The sequence below is a fragment of the Sceloporus occidentalis genome, unplaced genomic scaffold (genome assembly GCF_023333645.1).
Source record: "Sceloporus occidentalis isolate IW3139 unplaced genomic scaffold, rSceOcc1.0.p SCAF_3, whole genome shotgun sequence".
Taxonomy (NCBI): domain Eukaryota; kingdom Metazoa; phylum Chordata; class Lepidosauria; order Squamata; family Phrynosomatidae; genus Sceloporus; species Sceloporus occidentalis.
Window position 1 is genome coordinate 13,098,225 of NW_028316983.1, and position 18,990 is coordinate 13,117,214.

Sequence of the window (18,990 nt, forward strand, 5' to 3'; positions counted from 1 at the left end):
CTCTGGGGTCACTTGCTGCCTACAGGTTGCACTCCCCTCCCTTGGACTTCTCCCCACCTTACCTGCTCATAGCCATAAGGCCTCTGTTGCTGTGCTGATGGTCCTGTCTGAGAAGCTCTGTAACTTCCATACTGTTGCCCCTGGCCCTGTTGATAACTAGAATACTGTGATGAAGCTCCTTGGGCAGGACCTGTAAAAATAACATTTTGACAGATGTATGAGAGGTGGAGATCATATATCCTGATGAGAAACTTCCTTTAATCTCTATGAAATAGGTGATTTGATGCTCCTTGATAGTGAAGAATCTCCCCAAATTTTGAAAGTTTACAGTTTACAGACATCTGAATTTAGTGGAGGGAGAAAGGGTTAAACTACAGACTATGTTAAATACAACATAGGGTATTTTATTAAGCTTTCAAGTAAGTGGATGTGACCCCATTCTGGATCAGGACCACAGTGCATGACTGTGGGAGGTTTAAACTGCCCCTGCAGTTGGCTTTATTTCAAAATTTCCTCTACTATTGGATTTTCTCCATTTTTAACTAACCTCTCGTGTGAGGGGGGGATTTTGAAATAAAAATTTGCTTTTTCCTGTCTGGGACATGAAGGTTTAAAAAAGAAAGGGACTTTACAACTGCATGCTATGAATTTTATAGTGGCATGTTGTTTAGCAAGCCAGTGTGGTACAGTGGGTTGAACATTAGAATAGGAGATGATGGTTCAAAATCCCTGCTCAGCCAAAGAAACCCACTGTGTGACCTTGAGCAAGCCATAATCTTTTGGCCAGAGAAAGACAATAGCAAAATACTTCTGAATAATTTTTTGGCAAGAAAACCAAGGATAAGATCACTGTAAGTTGGAGTTGACATGAAGGGACACAGCAACATAGAATACTACTACTAATAATAATAATTGCTATCTCGCATTTCCCCCCGATTGGGATTCAAAGAGGCTTATAATGATGAAAAAACATGGCTAAATAATCACAAAATACAAACGTTTTTTAAAAATTAAACAATCAGAAAAAATTAAATCCATGTTAAACATATATTAAAACACACACACATCCTAGGACAGCAATTACCAATATCCAGCACATGCTGTTTAGCCAAAAGACAAAGAAGAAGAAAAATTGTATTGGAAAAGAGACAGGGTAAGAGACAGGCAAAAAAAAGTGATAAGAGCTACAGAGAACAAAACATCTAAGGAGAGGTTGAAGGGGTTGGGCATGTTTAGCCTGGTGAAGAGAAGACTGAAGGGTGAAATGACTGAATTCTTTGTATATTTAAACAGCTGTCATAGTAAGGAGGGTGCAGGTTTGCTTCAGTCTCAGAGGGTAGGTTCAGGTCTAATTGTTTTAAGTTACAGGGGAATAAATGTTGATGGAACATTAGAAAACATTTCCTTGACGATAAAAGTGATATGATGACAATAAAAGTGATATGTGAAGAAGGAATTCGAATAGATGTTGTCCAAGTTATTTTTTATCCCAACTTTTCTCCAAAAAGAAAGACAGGACCAACACAGATGAGCAGTATAGCAAAACATGACAGTTTAGATTTTCTCACCATATCCTTGTTGTTGTCCTGGGTAACTCTGTTGGTTTGGGTATTGCTGCTGTGAATACGTCTGCTGTTGCGCAGCTCCCTGTTGGTATCCTGCCTGCTGCTGGCTATACTGGGAATTCCCTAAAGATAGAAAATCAGTAGATGTGATTCTGATGCTAATCAAAATGCTATCACATGATATCACATACTATATCTCCATGTTCTGGTAACCACTTGTTTTGATTCCCCTCGTGTGCTGTGGGAAAGCCAGTGTGGTGTAGTTGTTTGAGCAATGTAATTCTAGAGGCCAGGGTTCCATTCACCACTTAGCCGTGGAAACACTCTCAGCCCCAGAAAAACGTGTTATAGCCTTAAGGTCACCGTAAGTCAGAAAAAACTTAAAGGCACACAGCAACAACAACAACAAAATGTGTTGTTGTATTAAGGCCTCCTTCCATATTTACCTACATGGACTGTAGCATCATATTCTGAGGTCATGTTAAGGCAGCCCCTTGAAGTGAGGTTTGGCAAGTAGCTACTGTAGTAAGAGCCTTTTCAGTGGTGACACCCTGGCGTTGTTTAAAACAATGTAAACAACAGGATTTCAAAAAGAAGAAAAACATTTAATTAACCAGTTAAAAGAAGACAGATTAAAATTGCCAAAATACTTTAAAACAATTCAAAACCATCCACATGTGTAACTCTGTATAAAACCAGTTGGGACACAAAGAGTCTTGTAAAACAATGTGTTTCCACTTGTCAGAATAACAGCAGTTTAGCTGCTAATCAGGCATCTAAAAGAAAGGGTATTCCATATATTTCTGTGTATCATTGTGAAAGCTGTAAAATGAAGAAAATTCACACAATTGAAATGTGCTGCTGGACAAGAGTTCTATGGTCACCATGGGCTGCTAAAAGACAAATGAATGGTCTTAGAGGAAATCAAGTTTGAATTCTCACAAGAAGTGAAGATGACTAAACTGAAGCTGTTGTACTTTGGACATATCATGAGATACAGTGACACATTGGAAAAGACAACAATGATTGGCAAAGTGAAAGGCAATAGGAAAAGACAGAGACTGTATTACAGATGAATTGATTCAGTCAAGGAAGCCATGGCCCTAACTTTGCATGATCTAAGCAGGGCAGTTACTGATCAAGGATCTTGGAAGTCTCACATTTATAGGGTTAACATGCATTGAAGTCAACTTGATGGCAAATAAGAGCAACAACGAGAGCCAGTGTGGTGTAGTGGTTTAAGAGTTAGACTTCAACTCTGGAGACCAGGGTTTGATTCCATATTTGGTCCTTGGAAACTCACTGGGTGATGTTGAGTGAGTTACACACTCTCAGCCACAGAAAACCCCATGATAGGGTCGCTATAATTTGAAAAGACTTGAGGGCAAACAACAACAAACAACAAATTCCACAACTGTGATGCTACAGCAGAGAAGCCCCCACCCCTATAACTGGGGTGCCACAACAGAGAAGGCACATAAAATCTATTTGATGTTAAGTTTTATTATTTTAAGTTACTATTAGTATTTATGATTCAGCGTGGTGTAGTAGTTTGAGTGCTGGACTAGGATGCTGGTGATCAGAGTTCAAATCCTGGCTTGGCCATTTAAACTCATTGGAGCAGATTAGCAGAAACTTTATGTGGTACGTATATTGTTTACTGAGCTGCACCACTTCAAACTATCGATAGGAGGGAGAGGATCTTTGATAATCTCCACCCCCTGATTACCATGGCCCAATCTTTTTCCCCTGACATGCTAGACTTCCCCTTGGCTCATACTTTTACCTAGTATCTGGATAGTGACTTCCCTAGAGAAAAAATGGAGTGAGGGGAGACATATCTGTGCTGCAGGGACATAGCCAAGGGGGGGGGGGTCTTGGGGTCCGGACCCCCCCTTCCATTAGAAAAATGAATGGTGTGTGCTGCTGCACCGCCACACTCAAGCCCCATTATAATGGTGGCACTTAGTCTGGACCTCCCCCCCCCTTCCTAAAATCCTAGCTACGTCCCTATGTGCTGTAAGGCAAGATCAAAACAGAATACAGTGGGCCTTCCACATTTGATGGGGCTAGAGGTGCAAGACCTCCATAAAAGTGGGAAACCCACAAATAAAAAAAATCCTGTTTGTTTGGGTTTTTTTTTACCAGAGGGAACACATCTCTAGGAATCTCTAGCTCCTCCAGTACAAGTCTGTGTTCAACATCTGTCAAAAGATTACCATAGAATTGTGCTGGAGGACCTACATATGGTGAGAGAAGTGTTCTGTCTTGGAAACTCTAGATCCTCTAGTGTGACTTCTTGTGGACAATGATCATAGAGTTGTGCTGGAAGGCCTAGAGTTTCCTAAAGAGAGCATATTAATCAGATCTGTGAAAGTCAAAGTCACAAATGTGGAAAGATGACTGTACATGTGTGTGCCATGTGCATGGCCCAAGCGTCATGTGCTCTGTAAGCAGGGTTGTAGCTACTTAGGAGAAAATGAGGGTACTGTATTGCAAATAAGAATTCTGCCCTCCACAGTTAAATTTTCCTTCAGTCCCCAAATTTCTAGCACTGAAATAACTTAAAATACCCAAGTTGAGCACAGGCACCCAAAGAAAAGGTACCAAAGACATGCAAATAGAGCAAACATTAGAATCCTAATTGTAAACCATTTTCAATGTCTTGGTCTTTGCAATGCTAGAGATTTGGGGACTTAAATTCAGAGAAGAGGACAGAATTTTTATTTGGGAAGTAAATATCCTCATTATGTCCCCCACCTCCATCCTGTTTAAGAAACCCTTCCACCATGGATCTCCTTACCGCCTTCATAGTAGTGCTGTGTGGACTCCTCAAATGATCTGTCATAGCTTTGTTCAGAATAAGATGACTGCTGATACGCATAGTCACTATGACCTAAACTCAGGTAGAAAAAACAGGAAAGAAAGGAACATGAGAAATGGAGATTAAGAAGGAAAGCTACATATGCATTTGAAAACATATGGAGATTACCCTGAAACCAAAAGGGAATGTATTAACTACAAATATATCTGTAAAACTCTTATGGCTTCTCTTTTCAAATTCTAGAAATTAATGTTATGTGCTGAATAGCTGAGAAATGTTAGAGCTGCTCAGTTCCACCTTATGGAAGTGTACCTCTTCTTAGAAGGAGAGGGGGAAATATTAAATTTGGTTTAGATCTTTAGTATGAAAAATGACCAAACTGTAACTTGCATCTAGATTAAATGGACAGATGGATAAAAAGAGAGAAGCATGTAATCTTAAAATTAGAAGTACCTGAGTTCAGATGTTATTTTTTTGAATTGTAAAGTTGTAAAGGTTCTGCCCTATGAAAAACAGTTTATCTTGAAACACTTGATGGATAATGGATGTTTCTTTACACCAATCATCTCTGTTTTCTTGGATATTTTTATAGCTGTTTAACCACCTTTGTTGCCTTGCCTGACTCCACCTTCCCCACCAGCAAAACTACTGATTTTATTTTGTTTTATATTCCACCCTTCCTCATAAGAGCTCAAGGTAGCTATGTACCAAATACCATAAGAACTGCTAGATACACTGTTGGGAGGATCTGCTATGTTGGCAAAATATCTAACATTATAATATTGTTGGTGTTAGTATAATGGGTTTTAAAAGAAACACACAGGTTTATGCCATATTGTTGTTGGCATGACTCCCTGAAAAGGTTTTCCCCAGTCCCAATCTGCCATACCTGCTATTTACATTTTTTAATTTAAAAAAAATATTTAACACAAATGCTAATTTAATGAAAGTGGTCACATGAATGCTAACACTTGTTTACATACTCCTTCCTGGATATTTATTGCTCCTTCTTGGCTTCACCTCTTCTGTTCCTCATCTTGTAAAAATTGTTATTTCACCCTGATTAATCTACTGTGACCCATGCTACCTGATCCCCTAACTGCTGTGATATTGACTTTCTAGCCTGTTGGAAAATAACCTCCATTATCATCAATGGTTGCAACGTTCAAGAAAAGACCTTAAGAGTGTATGTGTGTGCACTGGCTTTCACTTTCTAATTCCAACTTGGGTAAAGTTTCTTGCAGTTCAGTGGCATTTGGAAACATATTACACAACGCTCAGCAAAATTACCGTCAGGATAATATTGCTGGTTCATGGGCTCTGATGAACCTTGTCCGTGACTGTACTGCTCACTGTAGTATTCCTCCTGGCCCATGTACTGCTGAGAGGAACCTACAAACCAGAGTGAAAGGATCTCAGTCAGTCTGCAGTGATGCCAAAAAGAAACAAAAAAATACCTCTTCAAAGCAAGTTATGTGTATCTTCCCTACGTCTTGGCTTGCCTCATACTTGATAGGTCTGGTGCAGCAGAATGGACAAGAATAAAGAGCCCTGCTTTAAGTCTTGTCTCTGTTCTGAACTTCCAACCCAAAAGCCAGTATAATGGAGGACAGCTATGTGTTCCTAAGAGATTAACTGAGCATCATGAAAAAGAATTGTTTTACCCACAAATTTCCTTTAAGTGGCATGAGGGCATTTCTTACACGTTTACCCCTCCTCCCAGGACATTTTTCGCCAAGAACAAGACTTTTCCTGAAACAGGATGTGGACAAAGGGAGCTCCAAAAACAAGGCTAAATGTCTTCCATGTTCCCAGAGGGCATTTGGGGGCTAACACTGACTTTTTATGTGGGGAGGTTGCAGTGGGAGGATGCAGCCCTCCATTGTTTCTGGGTGGGGACAATGTAGCTCCCTAGCATCCCACAGTTGTCCACTCCTGCTGTAGGGACTGGAGTATTGGCAAAAGAATGGGGAGGCCCAGTTTCAAATTCTGCCTGCACAATGAATCTCACTGAATGACACTGACTCACCATTGGCGTGTGCTGGTCTTTGCTTGCTCAAGTGTATTATTATTATTATTATTATTATTACTACTACTATTACCATCACCACCACCACGCTGCCTTTCCCTGCAAGCTGGGACTCAAGATGGGTTGAGTGCACTCGTAAGCGCTCAGTGCCGCTCATTCCAGGGTAGCATTTCATTGCAGGCAAATATCATATAGCGCTCTGTAATTGCATGCAATGAATGGCAATTAGCTTTATCCTGCCACATAATGTATGGTATTAAAAGGGCAGAGATTACATATCTACCCATGTCCCCATACATAGTTCTTCCCCACAAGAAAATCAGACAAAAGATTGCATAGGGCTTATCGCAGGGTTGTTAGGATAAAATACATGAGAGCCACCTTGAGCATTCTGTAGGAAGGGCAGGATAAAAATTCACTATGAAGCAAAATCACTAGGCAAGCACATTTGGTCTCAGTCCCATTCCACAAGTTGGGGATAATAATGCTGACCAATTTCAATAGGATTATGGTAACAACTGTAGCAGGCGATTACAATATATGTCAAGAGCTCTGAAAATACTAAAAGTGCTGTATAAACAGCAAGTTTTTTATGATTAGTTACAGCTGTATCTACTCCACTCTTCTGAAGAGTTTAGAGTACATTCAGCTGTATCTATTTTATCCTCAAAAGAATCCAAAACAGGATAGGTTGAGAAAGGTCACCCACTGAGTTATATGCCTTATGTCCTGTCTGTGGGTATTTACTTTTAATTTATTCATTTGCATGCCATGTTTCTCCTCAATTGGGACCCAAAGCAGCTTGCAAAGAGTCTGCTAATACTTAACAACAAAATATTTAACCCATTAAAAATCATCACATGAAAGCAATAGGTTAAAAACAGTATTAAATCACTGTAAAAACATACAAAAGTTACAAATAAAGCATACCCTGCTCCTACAAGAAGGCTCCTTGCAAGCAATTATATGTTAAAAGCTTGCTGGAAGAAAAAGGTCTTTGCATGCCAGCAAAAGGATAGTAAAGAAGGGACCAGCCTAGCCTCCCATGGAAGAAAATTCCAGAAGGTGGAAGCAACTACCAAGAAGGCTCTCTCTCTCTTGTGAGCCTTTGATGCTGGTGGGACTGAGAAAAAGCCCTCCTCTATGAAACTTAAGACTCCAGTAGGTTTGGATAGGGAGATAACAGTTTTTCAGATAGTCTTGGATCCCTAAGACTCCTGTCTGACCATTTTGGGAACAGAATGCTGGAAGAGCCAGGACTAAGAGCCACGTGTGCCATAGGTTCGCCATCACTGTACTATGGCTATGTGTTTCTAAGAGCTTAACTGAACATCATGAAATAAACAGAAATGCCACTTGTGTCTGTTTGGGGAACTGCTTATAGCTGGAGTAAAAAGTTCTAGCTTTATTACTGACTCAAATGAGGCACCTCCAAGTTGCAATGGGCTCCCACAATTTCCTTGGTAGTGCTAAATTCTGGGACCAGTGGCATGCCGCTCTGGATTTTTTTTTTAAGTGTGTTGTGTTTATTAGAAAAATTAAGATAAAGTATGGCTATATGTATGATATACAGTGGGCCGTCTCCTCATACCAAGGATCTCTATCTGCGTATGCTTGCACCCCCTTTCTACAAGGCAAGCCTCAGCCTGGTTGACTACACAATTCTATAGTGTGTAGTTTTGTTTTTTTTAAAGGACAGTCAAAATAAAAGACATCCTGGGCTGACAATCATGAAGTAGCTATTGACAAGTTTGTGTTCTTTTTAAATACCCTGTGAAAGTATTGATTTCAGTTACCCCAGCCCATGTATTTCTCTGTAAAATTAAACTACTGGCGTCAGTGATAAATTACATAATGCACGCACTTCTGTCTATACGAAGGGCTCACATCCAAAAATACAGGATTTTTTGACAGGTCATTCAGTCTATAAAAAGGAAAAAACATTCCAGCCCTCAAATAGTGGACACTCTTTATAATAAGGGACACCTGGCAATCCTACAGTAACATGGCTCTTTCTTCTAAACCAACTGCTGCAAGAATCAACTTTTCTCTCTCTTGCTGATTATATCCCAAATGCAGACCTCTTTCTCTTTTCTAGGATGCACATAAAGAGCATGGTTTCAGACCCGTTCATCACCTTCCTTTCCAAAAGGGAATTTTGCTAGCCATTGTGCACTGCTTCAGGTTGGGACAATTTAGCAGCCAAGTAGCACCCAGGACAACTCTGTCCTTTGGAATCAGGAGCAAAGAAAATCAGGATTGCACCTGCTGTGGCAGGAAATGAGGAGAAACAGAAAGAAGTATGCCAAAGCTTATAAATGTCTGGTTGTGTATGAAGTTCAATTGAATTCTGCTACCCAGGATGATTACAAAACTGTTACAGATTGGTAATAATAGCAGAAGTATTGAAACATACCTATTAAGGCTACAGTTTTGTACTCAGGAGAATGTGTGTATAAGGATACAATCCTATTTGCTGTTTTGTGGGTGTAAGCCCTGAGTCTGCAAGACCTGAGCAGGGCTGTTGAGGATGGGGTAACTTGGAGGTCTATCATCTGTCTGGTCATCACAAGTCGAAGTCGACTTGAAGGCAGCTAACAACAACAAAGATTGTATGGTTTACTTCCAAGTAGACATGTTTAGGCTTATGCTGCAGCTTTTTCTGTCTTATGTGGCTGGTTCACCTTAACTAGATCAGAAATGTCTGAGCATGTACAGAGGAGAACAACAACATTGGGAAGGATCTGGAAACTATGCCCTATGAAGCTGGGGTTTGTCTAGCCTGGAGAAGAGAAGGTTAAGAGGCGATATGATAGCCCTGTTTAAATATTTGAAGAGAAGTCATATTGAGGATGGAGCAAGTTTATTTTCTGCAACTCCAGAGATTAGGACATAGAGCAATGGATTCAAACAACAGGAAAAGAGATTCCATCTCAACATTAGGAAGAACTTCTTGACAATAAGAGCTGTTTGACGTTGGAAAATGCTGCTTTGGAGTGTGGTGGAGTCTCCTTCTTTTGGAGGTTTTTAAACAGAGGCTTGATGGCCATCTGTTGGGGTGCTCTGATTGTGAGTTCCTGCATGGCAGGGGGTTGAACCTGGTGGCCCCTGAGGTCTCTTTCAATTCTAGGATTCTATGACTAGACATATAATCTCTCAAATTTTGGTAGAAGATACTGTGGGGAAGGGAAGCCAATATGGATCAGGACCAAAATGTTCAAAGAGGGCTACTTTAATCCATTCCTCCTATGCTGTTTTCTTTATCATTTGGCCCACCTGCCCCTCCTCTAGAACTATTATTTGGCCCAGAAGTAGGAAATAGGTATGAAAAGAAAATTTTAATCACTTCTTCCCAGTGTCATGTTATTGATCACAGCCACTTTTTCCATGGGAAAAGCCACACAGACAGCATCTGATGGTAAAATCCCTGTCTCATAGCTGCAGTCGTAAGACATATGCAATACTGCTGAGACAGTTCACTGTTTTTAAGATATATTACCTTGCTGAGAAGGTCGATAGGGACCCATCGGCCGTTGTCCCATCATGCTGTTGCCTTGGTTACTCTGACTCATCATGGCAATGGAAGACTGCCCTTGGTAATGCTGAGTCCCTGCTTGCGCAGAATTGTAATGTGACGTTGCTGCTTGCTGGTGCATCATGGACACTGTAACACATACAAACATATATGGTGATTCTCAGAATCTATATATCTATATCAGTGGTGGGTAAAGAGAGGCTCACAGGCTGCATGCAGCCTCCAGGGCCATTTTTACGACCCCCCAAGGCTCAAAAAAAGTGTGCAATTTTAGGGTCAACAATAACAAAAACAACATTTATTTTTACCCCACCCCTCTGCACAATGCAACCAGGGCGGCTTACAACAGTGGACAAAACTGGTCTTCAGATCATGCTCCTCTCAGTCTTACAGCCACTAATCTTAAATACACGATGAAAAATATCCCATATGTTTACTTTTAGTTCCATTTCCTTCACTTTTTTCTCTCTGTCTTTGTACACTGTAAGGCTTTTAGTAATGAGAGCTCATTTGAAAAGAGAGATGGCTACTTGTGCTCAACAAATGATTTGTCAAGGCAAAAACCAGGCAAGCTTCAGAGTTACACAAGAACTCTTCAGCAGCTCAATTCTGAACATGATTCTATGGGCCCTTCCACACTACACAACTGTAGCATTGTGATTACACTTGAACTGCCAAAGTTCTATCCGATGGAATCCTGGAAATGACTATTTATTGAGAATTTCCAGCCAGAGAACTCTAGTGCCTTGCCATACTATAAACTCCAAAATTCCACAGGATACAGCCATGATGGTTGAAATAGAATTGTAGTGCTATACTTGTGTAGTATGAAAGGGCCTCCTTCCACCGTCTACCTCCCCAGCCTTCATCCCGTAACAAGTGCTCTCAGTCCAACAAGCCTTTGACACTTGATACAAATGGCATATTTTGTCAGGGATGATGGGAGTTGTAGCTCTTCACCTCTGGCTCGAACTCACCACCTTGTTACGCACCGGCGCTGACCAGTTTTGGCCAGTGGTTAAAGCTTTGCTCTAAAGCAGCAGAGTTACAGAGAATAGGCTGAAGACCCTGACAAACTCTCCAAGCCTTCTCACTCTTCTTCCACAGAAGTCTTCACACTTCTTCAGGATCCAGCTGGCTCTTGTATCTTTACCCAAGACACCAGACAACTCAGTAGTCTTATATAAAAGATCTACTTTATTCTACTATATACAGCTCCAAAACTATCCAACAAAACTCCAATACTTCTCACTACTACCCACAAAATACATTGGGATTCATAGCCATTATTATAGCCCTTGGAAAACACCACCCACTCTTGTCAGTTTCCACCCAGTGGGCGTGTACAACCATTTTCATTGGTTCTCTTGGTTCATCCCACAATTAATGATTTCATCATCTCACCTTGTCCACTTAACAATTCTCAGGTGTGTTCAATTATCCACTTTGTATTTCTGTCCTTGGCATTTAGGACTTGTTAATTACATTACCTTTTACACCTGTGTGGCTTCTAATTGCTTCTGCTGAGTCATCCTGACTCTCACATACATGTTTTATTTCTTACACTGTATATCCCATGTTGCATTTTCCTTAACATATTTTCCCAAGAACAACAAAACCTAGCCAAGCTTACCTGGGTTAGATTGCATGTTGATATTTGTTCGTGAGACGTAGTTGCCTATCGACCCCTGGCCTTGCATTGGTACATTCTGAGACGCAGGCACTGTATGGCTATATCCGGGCCCAGTTCCGTGGCTACTGACAGTCATGCTCAGGGAAGTTGTGGGCATGGTGTTCTGGCCTGACTGTTGCATAGACACATGATTGGGACCTGAACAGAAATGAGAGAGGGAAGCAATGAGAACAAATGATGCTACTGAAGGCTATTCAGATTTTACCTCCTGTCAGTCTTGAGCAGGGAAAGGTTGTAAGCTGACCCGACCAGGAAATACAGCTATGGAGAGGGGAAGGAGGATATTACCATCCCCAGTAAAAATTGTGCTCCAAATGAGAAATTTTCTTTTAATCCTCTCCAATTTCTAGCATAGCAGAGACACTAAAAATAGTTCACACTTCAAACTCTTATATTTCTACAAGCAGCAATACCCTTTAGTGGGCCAAGTTCAAAGCATAATAATAATAATAATAATAATAATAATAATAATAATAAATTTATTTATTTATTTATTTGTACCCCGCCTCTCTCATTTGAGGATCGAGGCAGGTAACAGCAAGGAAAATTTCAAATACAAAGTCAAAGAAAAAATAAGGAAACAGTCCCCCCAAACCCCCACCCTTCTACCCTCCCCCCATCAATAAAAAATAATAACAATAAAAACATTTAACTGGAACAACATCAGTTCAAACAGCTCGGTGAGAAGTGACAGCAATATGACAATAATGGGCAATAACGAAGGGGAGGCTGATTAACATGGGCGGTTGATTCTGTTTTAGGAGAGGTTAGTCTGGAAAAGCCAGCCGGAAGAGGGTCGTTTTTATCACCTTTTTAAAAGTGTCAAGAGATGTGATCTGACGAACCTCCTCTGGCAGGTCGTTCCAGATTTTTGGAGCAGCGGCTGAAAAGGCCCTCAGGGAAGTCACCACCAGCCTAGTTTTTCCTGAGGACCTGAGTGTGTGGGAAGGATTATATGGGAGGAGGGGATCCATAAAATACATTATGTGAGCTTTTGAAGCTTTGCTGGCTTTTTCATCAAGCAAAGATGTTAAAAATCATACAATAAAGGTACTGCTGCATGTGGATTTTGGATTTTGTTGTGTTTTGCTGAACAGCCAAAATGGCTATCCCGAATATATATTTCCTCCCCTAGATTTCAATCTATGAAATTTAGCTGCAACAGGGGAATCCTAAACAAGAAGGAACAAAAACACTGGGACTCTTTGAGGTTTTCTACCTCCAACAAAGGTAAAACTCTTTTACTGGTCTACAGTTTGGCATGTTTTTGCCTATATATAGCACCTAAAAACATCTTAACCCCCTCCCTTACATGTGCTGTGACTGCATTTTCGCAGGAACCTCTGTCCCTTTTCTTTGGATGCCTACACTGTATTTCTGAATGTTCTCCTAAAGTTTTAAGTTATTGCAATGTTAGAAAGAGAGAGAAGGAAAATTTCATGAGGAAGATTCTTATAGAGGACAACAGGGTTGCCAGAGTTAATACTGGAGAACGTTTAACGTTTGCATAGAAGAGGTATTTTCAGCAGGTGTAGCTTGTTACCCATTTCTGTGTTGCATGTTACCTGGTTGTGTGACCAGCAACACCTGCTGAAATTCTCTCTTCTAAACAACTACTAAAGTATTCATCTTCATTTTTCACTCTGGAAACCCTAAAAGACAATGATTTTATTTTTGTGTGCTCACACACTGGATAGCCATAACCATCCACTTGTAAATCTCTGGGTGATAAACAGTAGCTCTCCAAGGATTTCTAACTCCCAATTATTTAACAAAAGGCACAACAAAATGACCCCAACCCAAACACTGTAGTGCTGTACTGAAAAATTACAGAGCTAGTGTGGTGTACTCATTTGAGAATTAGACTATAAATCTGGAGATTAGGGTTTGAAGCCCTGCTTAGGCACGGAAACCCACTGGGTAACTCGGGGCAAGTCACACTCTCTCAGCCTCAGAAACAGGCAAAAGCAAACCCACCCTGAACAAACCCTGTCATGAAAACCCCAAGACAGGACAACTATAAATCAGAATTGATTTGAAGCTTGACAGCAACAAATGAAGAACACTTAAGGTAACCAGTAGTATTTTTTAAATTAAAAAATGGTTGTATGAAAAGACTGCAGTCCTTCCTCAAGGGTATTCTGTGGTCTTCAAAATACTTAAAATTATGTGTGGCATAGCAAGGACTTTGATGCTGGCACACATTGTTGTGGGATGTAGCTATGGGGATGAAAAAAGGCTTTGCCCCCATAGGAATTCCACCCCCTCAAAAAAATGTCCTTCTGTTCTCAAATTTCTAGCATTACAACAATTGAAAATTTCAGATTCACTATTCAAAGACATTCAGGAGAGAAGCTAGTGAGGGAATGTGAATGCAGGAAACACAAACATTCTAGGTGTAGTGATTTTCAAGGCCTCACACTTTGCAATGCTAGCAATTTGGGAATGAAAGAAAATTTCATGTGGCAGGCAGAATTACAATGGGCCTTTGGTATCCACTGGGGTTTGGTTCCAGGATCCCTGTGGGTATGAAAATCCATGGAGCTCGTCACATTAAATTCAATGGCATAGTAAAATGGTGTCCCTTATATAAAATGAAAAAAATCAAGGTTTTATTTTTGAATATTTTCAAGCTGTGGATACTTGAATCTCTGGATAAAGAATCTGTGGATATGAAGGGCTAATTCTATCAATGGGGAGGGGGTCCCAGCTTCTGCCAACCTAGCAGTTCAAAAGCATGCAAATGTAAGTAGATAAATAGGTACCACTTCGGTGGGAAATGTAACAGCGTTCAGTGCAGTCACGCTGGCCACATGACCAACAGAGTAGTCCTTGGACAACGCTGGCTCTTTGGCTTAGTACCGGAGATGAGCAATGGTTATGACTAGACACCCATGTCAAGGGACTACCTTTACCTTTTAATGTTCATTCCCCCCTCCCCTTACTACACCCCTGGCTTTTATGCAATGTACAACACAAGCCACTAAAGTCAATGTCTTACAGGCTCAATGATTTCAAAATCAATGGCCTTGGCTTTCAGCTATTGATTGAATGGGATGCTCACTGTTGCAACAACCTGTACAAACTGCAGAGCTGGTTTGTGTACATGTAAGCATCCACAGAGGTTCCCCGTGTGCCCAGGAGGCTAGTTAAACAGCCATAAAAGGCCACTTTTAAGGCAAGCCTGGGCCGTCGTGATGGAGTTGCCAGGCAACTACAGAAAGCTCACCGTTGCTAATCTGACTCTGCATGAGGGAGGAAGGTGGAAGGCCCGTCCCGATTGCATCACTGAGGTTGCTCTGTGGATGAAGAGACTGGTTGGATGTGCTCTGATTCATTCCTCCTGGGCCCAGAGACATGTTTTGCGTTGGTGGCTGTGGATGGCAACAAGGAGAAGAAAGATATTCAGCAAGAAGGATTTCTTAGGAGGGTCTGCTGCTATTGTTTTGGGGGTTTTGATGTTTGATCCAGCAGATGTCCTACCAATATGATGATTTATTGTTAGCCATGATGAATAATGAAACACATCATGAAAAAGGATTTTCAAGCACGAGCAAATCAACAGCCATAGTAATAGTACGCATCATCCCCTTCTTTTATCTAAGCTGCCCAAGAAGAATCCAAGCATATATTTTGGAGGTTAAAACAGATAAAACGTATTTTTTGGATTAAACACACACATACATTTACAGAAGATTAACATGAAGTTAGGAGGTTAACTGATGGGAGCGGGAGAAACACTAAAATGTGTTGGGTAATGGCAGCTCTGTATATTTTATAATCCATTTTAATTAGCAGCCAGTTAATTAGAAAACACACACACACACACACAGGCTGAGCCTATCCTTATTAGTCACAGATGGGAGTGCTCCCAGAACAAGCACTGTATCCAAAGGTTTTAAGTATCTAGAAATATCCCAGTTTTCACTGCACAAAAAGGAAAGGAAATATTAAATGAAGGTTTGCATTTGGGTTTTATGATGCTTTCTTTGAAGTAAAAAAGAGAATTTGCCATGTATTACCAGATGAGTAGGACCAACAATTTCACACAATCAAATTCAACATTGGCCAGCCCCAATTTCATAATAATAATATCCAGAGCCTGAGAATGTTAGGAATTCTGAACACTGACAATCGCAAAATAATTTTCCCAAGCTCTGGGCATCTCCCAAAAGCACATGACATGTTGGGAAGAGGGCAGTAATGTTTATTCTGGAAATGCAGAGAAGATACATTATTATTGCTTTTCACATACAGAAAATGTACTGCTGCATTACCTAATTTTATAAGGTAGTCCACCAGGTATACATTAAAGAATGTTAGGAAATGGCAGCTTCAGAAACAGGCAGGCCAGTGATAAGGAAAATACTTTGTATGCCTCCCATATTGACTCTAAAATATGTGTTGGAGAAAATCATCCCTAGGCCTTGTGACACTAACAGATCTCAACATTATTTGTTATCCTGTAGAAAATATCTATCAAAATGTATTGCTCAAAGAAATGGACACCTTCAAATCTCTCCAGCCAGCAACCAACAAACTAGACTCACCGTGAGTGCAAGTACTTACAGCAGGAAGCAGTGACTGCATATTCTGGTTTGAGTCTGCTATTGTCGCCAAGTAAACCAGATTTCTGTGCAAGATTTGTTGATATCTACAGGCAAAGGAAAAATAATTTATACCTGATGCACATCAACCATATCAGAAAGTTTTCTTCTTTTAAAAGTGTAACTTCACCTTTTCCCTCTTTGTCTAGGTGCATGCATCTAATCAAACTCACCTTATTTATGAACCTGGCAAGATAATGAGCCAAATTTACTCTGTGTGAGTGCGAACAGCTCTTATGTGAGCAGGTACATGAGCAACAGTTACTCTCTGCACCTGCAAGTTCACTACTCTACTCTCAGTATTTCACAGATAGAATTACAGGTCCAAAACACACTGCAGAAATATGATTTCAGATAAAGAGAACCTCTAAATCATACCATTTTTGAGAAAAATAGATCGGGAAACTGAACTGATATCTGATGATATGATTAAATGGCATCCGATTGTGGTAATTTGATTGATACGGATAGTTGGAAATTAGCAAGAGAAAAGATGAAGAAATTTATGAAATCTCAAAATTTGCAAGAAAATTACTGGAAGATGGAGCATAGATGGCACTTAACCTCAAAGAAAATTGCTAAAATCTATAAAACAGGCTCAGACCGTTGCTGGAAATGTGAAGTGGCAACTGGATCTTGGTTCCACATATGGTGGAGATGTCCAAAACTGAAAATGTATTGAAAACAGATATATACTGAAATTACACAAATGTTGAAGATAAAATATGAGATGAAACTGGAGATATACCTACTTAACAGGTTGAATAAAATACCATTCCAGATACAGAGGAAATAGAATCATAGATAAAATAGTATTTTTATATCTGATAACAGCGGCAAGAATAGTGGTGGGACAAGTATGAAAAAGTCAAGAAACCCCAAAATTAGAAGAGTGGAGGCTAAAGTTAATTGAGATGATGGAAATGGACAAGCTAACTAGCTGTATAAATCATAAAGATGCAGACTTAACAGAAGAAGAGTAGTCCCCGACTACCAAAATCCAACAAACAAACAAACAAAAACAAAAAGCTAAAACAAAACAGAATCGCATACCCTCCCACCCTAAGGCCTGTCATCAGCAACAGAACAATACACATGCAAACCACTCCTGCCTTCCCAGGTTCACACACACACACACAAAACTCCTTTCCAGGCAAGCATTCTCTGAAGATGCCAGCCACAGATGCTGGCGAAATGTCAGGAAGAAACTCTTCTAGAACATGGCCACACAGTCCGAAAACCCCCCAAAAAACTAGGAATCTCAAATACTTCTGGCTGTCGCTTATGGAGGTTGGGAGTCCAGTGACAAAGGTGGAGCACATTTTTTTTCCATCTAGAAAATGTCCCAGCTTCACTCTTTAGTATGTATTTTGGATACAGCAGACTCAACCTGTATTTATACCTGATTGCCATGGCTCCATCTTTTGGACTCACAGTTTCGTAACATAGCCATCATTCTTTGCTAAGGAGCTCTAGGGAAAGGCACTAAAGCAATCCTTCTCAGCCTGTCTGATGTAGTGGACCAGCAATTATTTTTGTCCAGTGTGCCAGGGATTGGCACTATATTTGTGTCCATTGGTTACAGTTGTTTCTGGAAACTTGCCAGGGACCAGCAGCTCAGAGAGCAGCACTGGTCCAGGGACCACTATTTTGAATAGCACTGCACTAGAGCTCTCTGGCAGAGAACTGTTAACCAAACTACAAAACCCAAGATTCTGTTCAATGATGCCATGGCTGTTGAACTGCTATAACAGCAAGTCAAAATGTTTGCTCACAAGCTCAATGCCATGCCATGGCTCTTGTTCCTCTGAAGATTTGTGCTATGTCACACCACTTGAAATGACCAATCTACCATCTAAGAAAAAAATTACAACTTTATCCCTCAGGATAATTATCCTGGAGTTAAACCTCTCAATTGCAAGAGGTCTATTTTAAATTCAGCAGTCAGGGAAGAATGGCTTTGAAAGCCTCACAGATATTCTCAGCTTTGCAGCAATGAAAGAGTTCCTTTCATCTGCTGACAATCGGCAAAGAGACAAGTGACCCAATATAGCTCAACACAAATAAAAGATGATACTCACTGAGTACATTCTGCTGTTTTTCCTTTGCTCTGATAGTCCATTATGCACTGTATTAGATGATGATTTTCATCCAGCATCTGGGTTAAAAGGGAAAAGCACATCAAGGTATTACTGACCCTATAGTAACTTGGGATGGTGCTTTGGTCAACACGAGCCCTTGTTTCTTGCATGATCTTTATATAATCTTTATATTTTTGCTACTATATAAATACCTTGATGTTATGGAAGTAAACACTGAAGTTGTCTTCAACTGAGTCAGATCATTGGCTGCTTTGACTAGAAACAGCTCTGGGTCTCCATAGCTCCTGTTCTCCATTATCATTTTTAGCTGGAAATGTCAGAAATTGAACTTAGGCCCTTCTGCATGCAAAGCACGCACAGGTTTCTAAGCATGGGAAAGCATGTGTTAAAGAAAAGCCTTACACATACTGTATATACTCATGTATAAGTCTAGAAATTTTAGTCAAATAATTGACCCCAAAAAAACCTGGGTCGACTTATCTACAGTCAATCTAAGTACTGTACTTTAACTCTTGTTTTAAAAAGGGCAGTGTAAACTGTCCTGTAAGCACTGACCCCACTCTGCCCTCTCATCCATCCAGCCTTTAGTGCGAGCACAAACACTGATGCCTGCTGGAATTTTGTAAATTTTGTAA

The 18,990-nt window shown here is 40.4% G+C and overlaps 1 protein-coding gene across 3 annotated transcripts in view; it reads right to left on the reverse strand.

The window, feature by feature from the left end:
* The window catches only part of SS18L1 (SS18L1 subunit of BAF chromatin remodeling complex), a 40,968-nt gene that overhangs the window by 8,536 nt on the left and 13,442 nt on the right, over positions 1–18,990 (reverse strand). For 2 of the 3 annotated variants that reach the window (XM_089513670.1, XM_089513669.1), the window contains exons 2-10: positions 18,335–18,411; positions 16,216–16,300; positions 14,876–15,020; positions 11,587–11,784; positions 9,918–10,082; positions 5,680–5,781; positions 4,369–4,461; positions 1,569–1,688; positions 63–190 (exon numbers count right to left, since the gene is read on the reverse strand). In XM_089513670.1, the coding sequence (XP_089369796.1) occupies positions 63–190; positions 1,569–1,688; positions 4,369–4,461; positions 5,680–5,781; positions 9,918–10,082; positions 11,587–11,784; positions 14,876–15,020; positions 16,216–16,300; positions 18,335–18,411 (1,113 nt within the window). The remainder of the gene's footprint in view (positions 1–62; positions 191–1,568; positions 1,689–4,368; positions 4,462–5,679; positions 5,782–9,917; positions 10,083–11,586; positions 11,785–14,875; positions 15,021–16,215; positions 16,301–18,334; positions 18,412–18,990) is intronic. The other variant, XM_089513671.1, reaches the window with a different exon arrangement.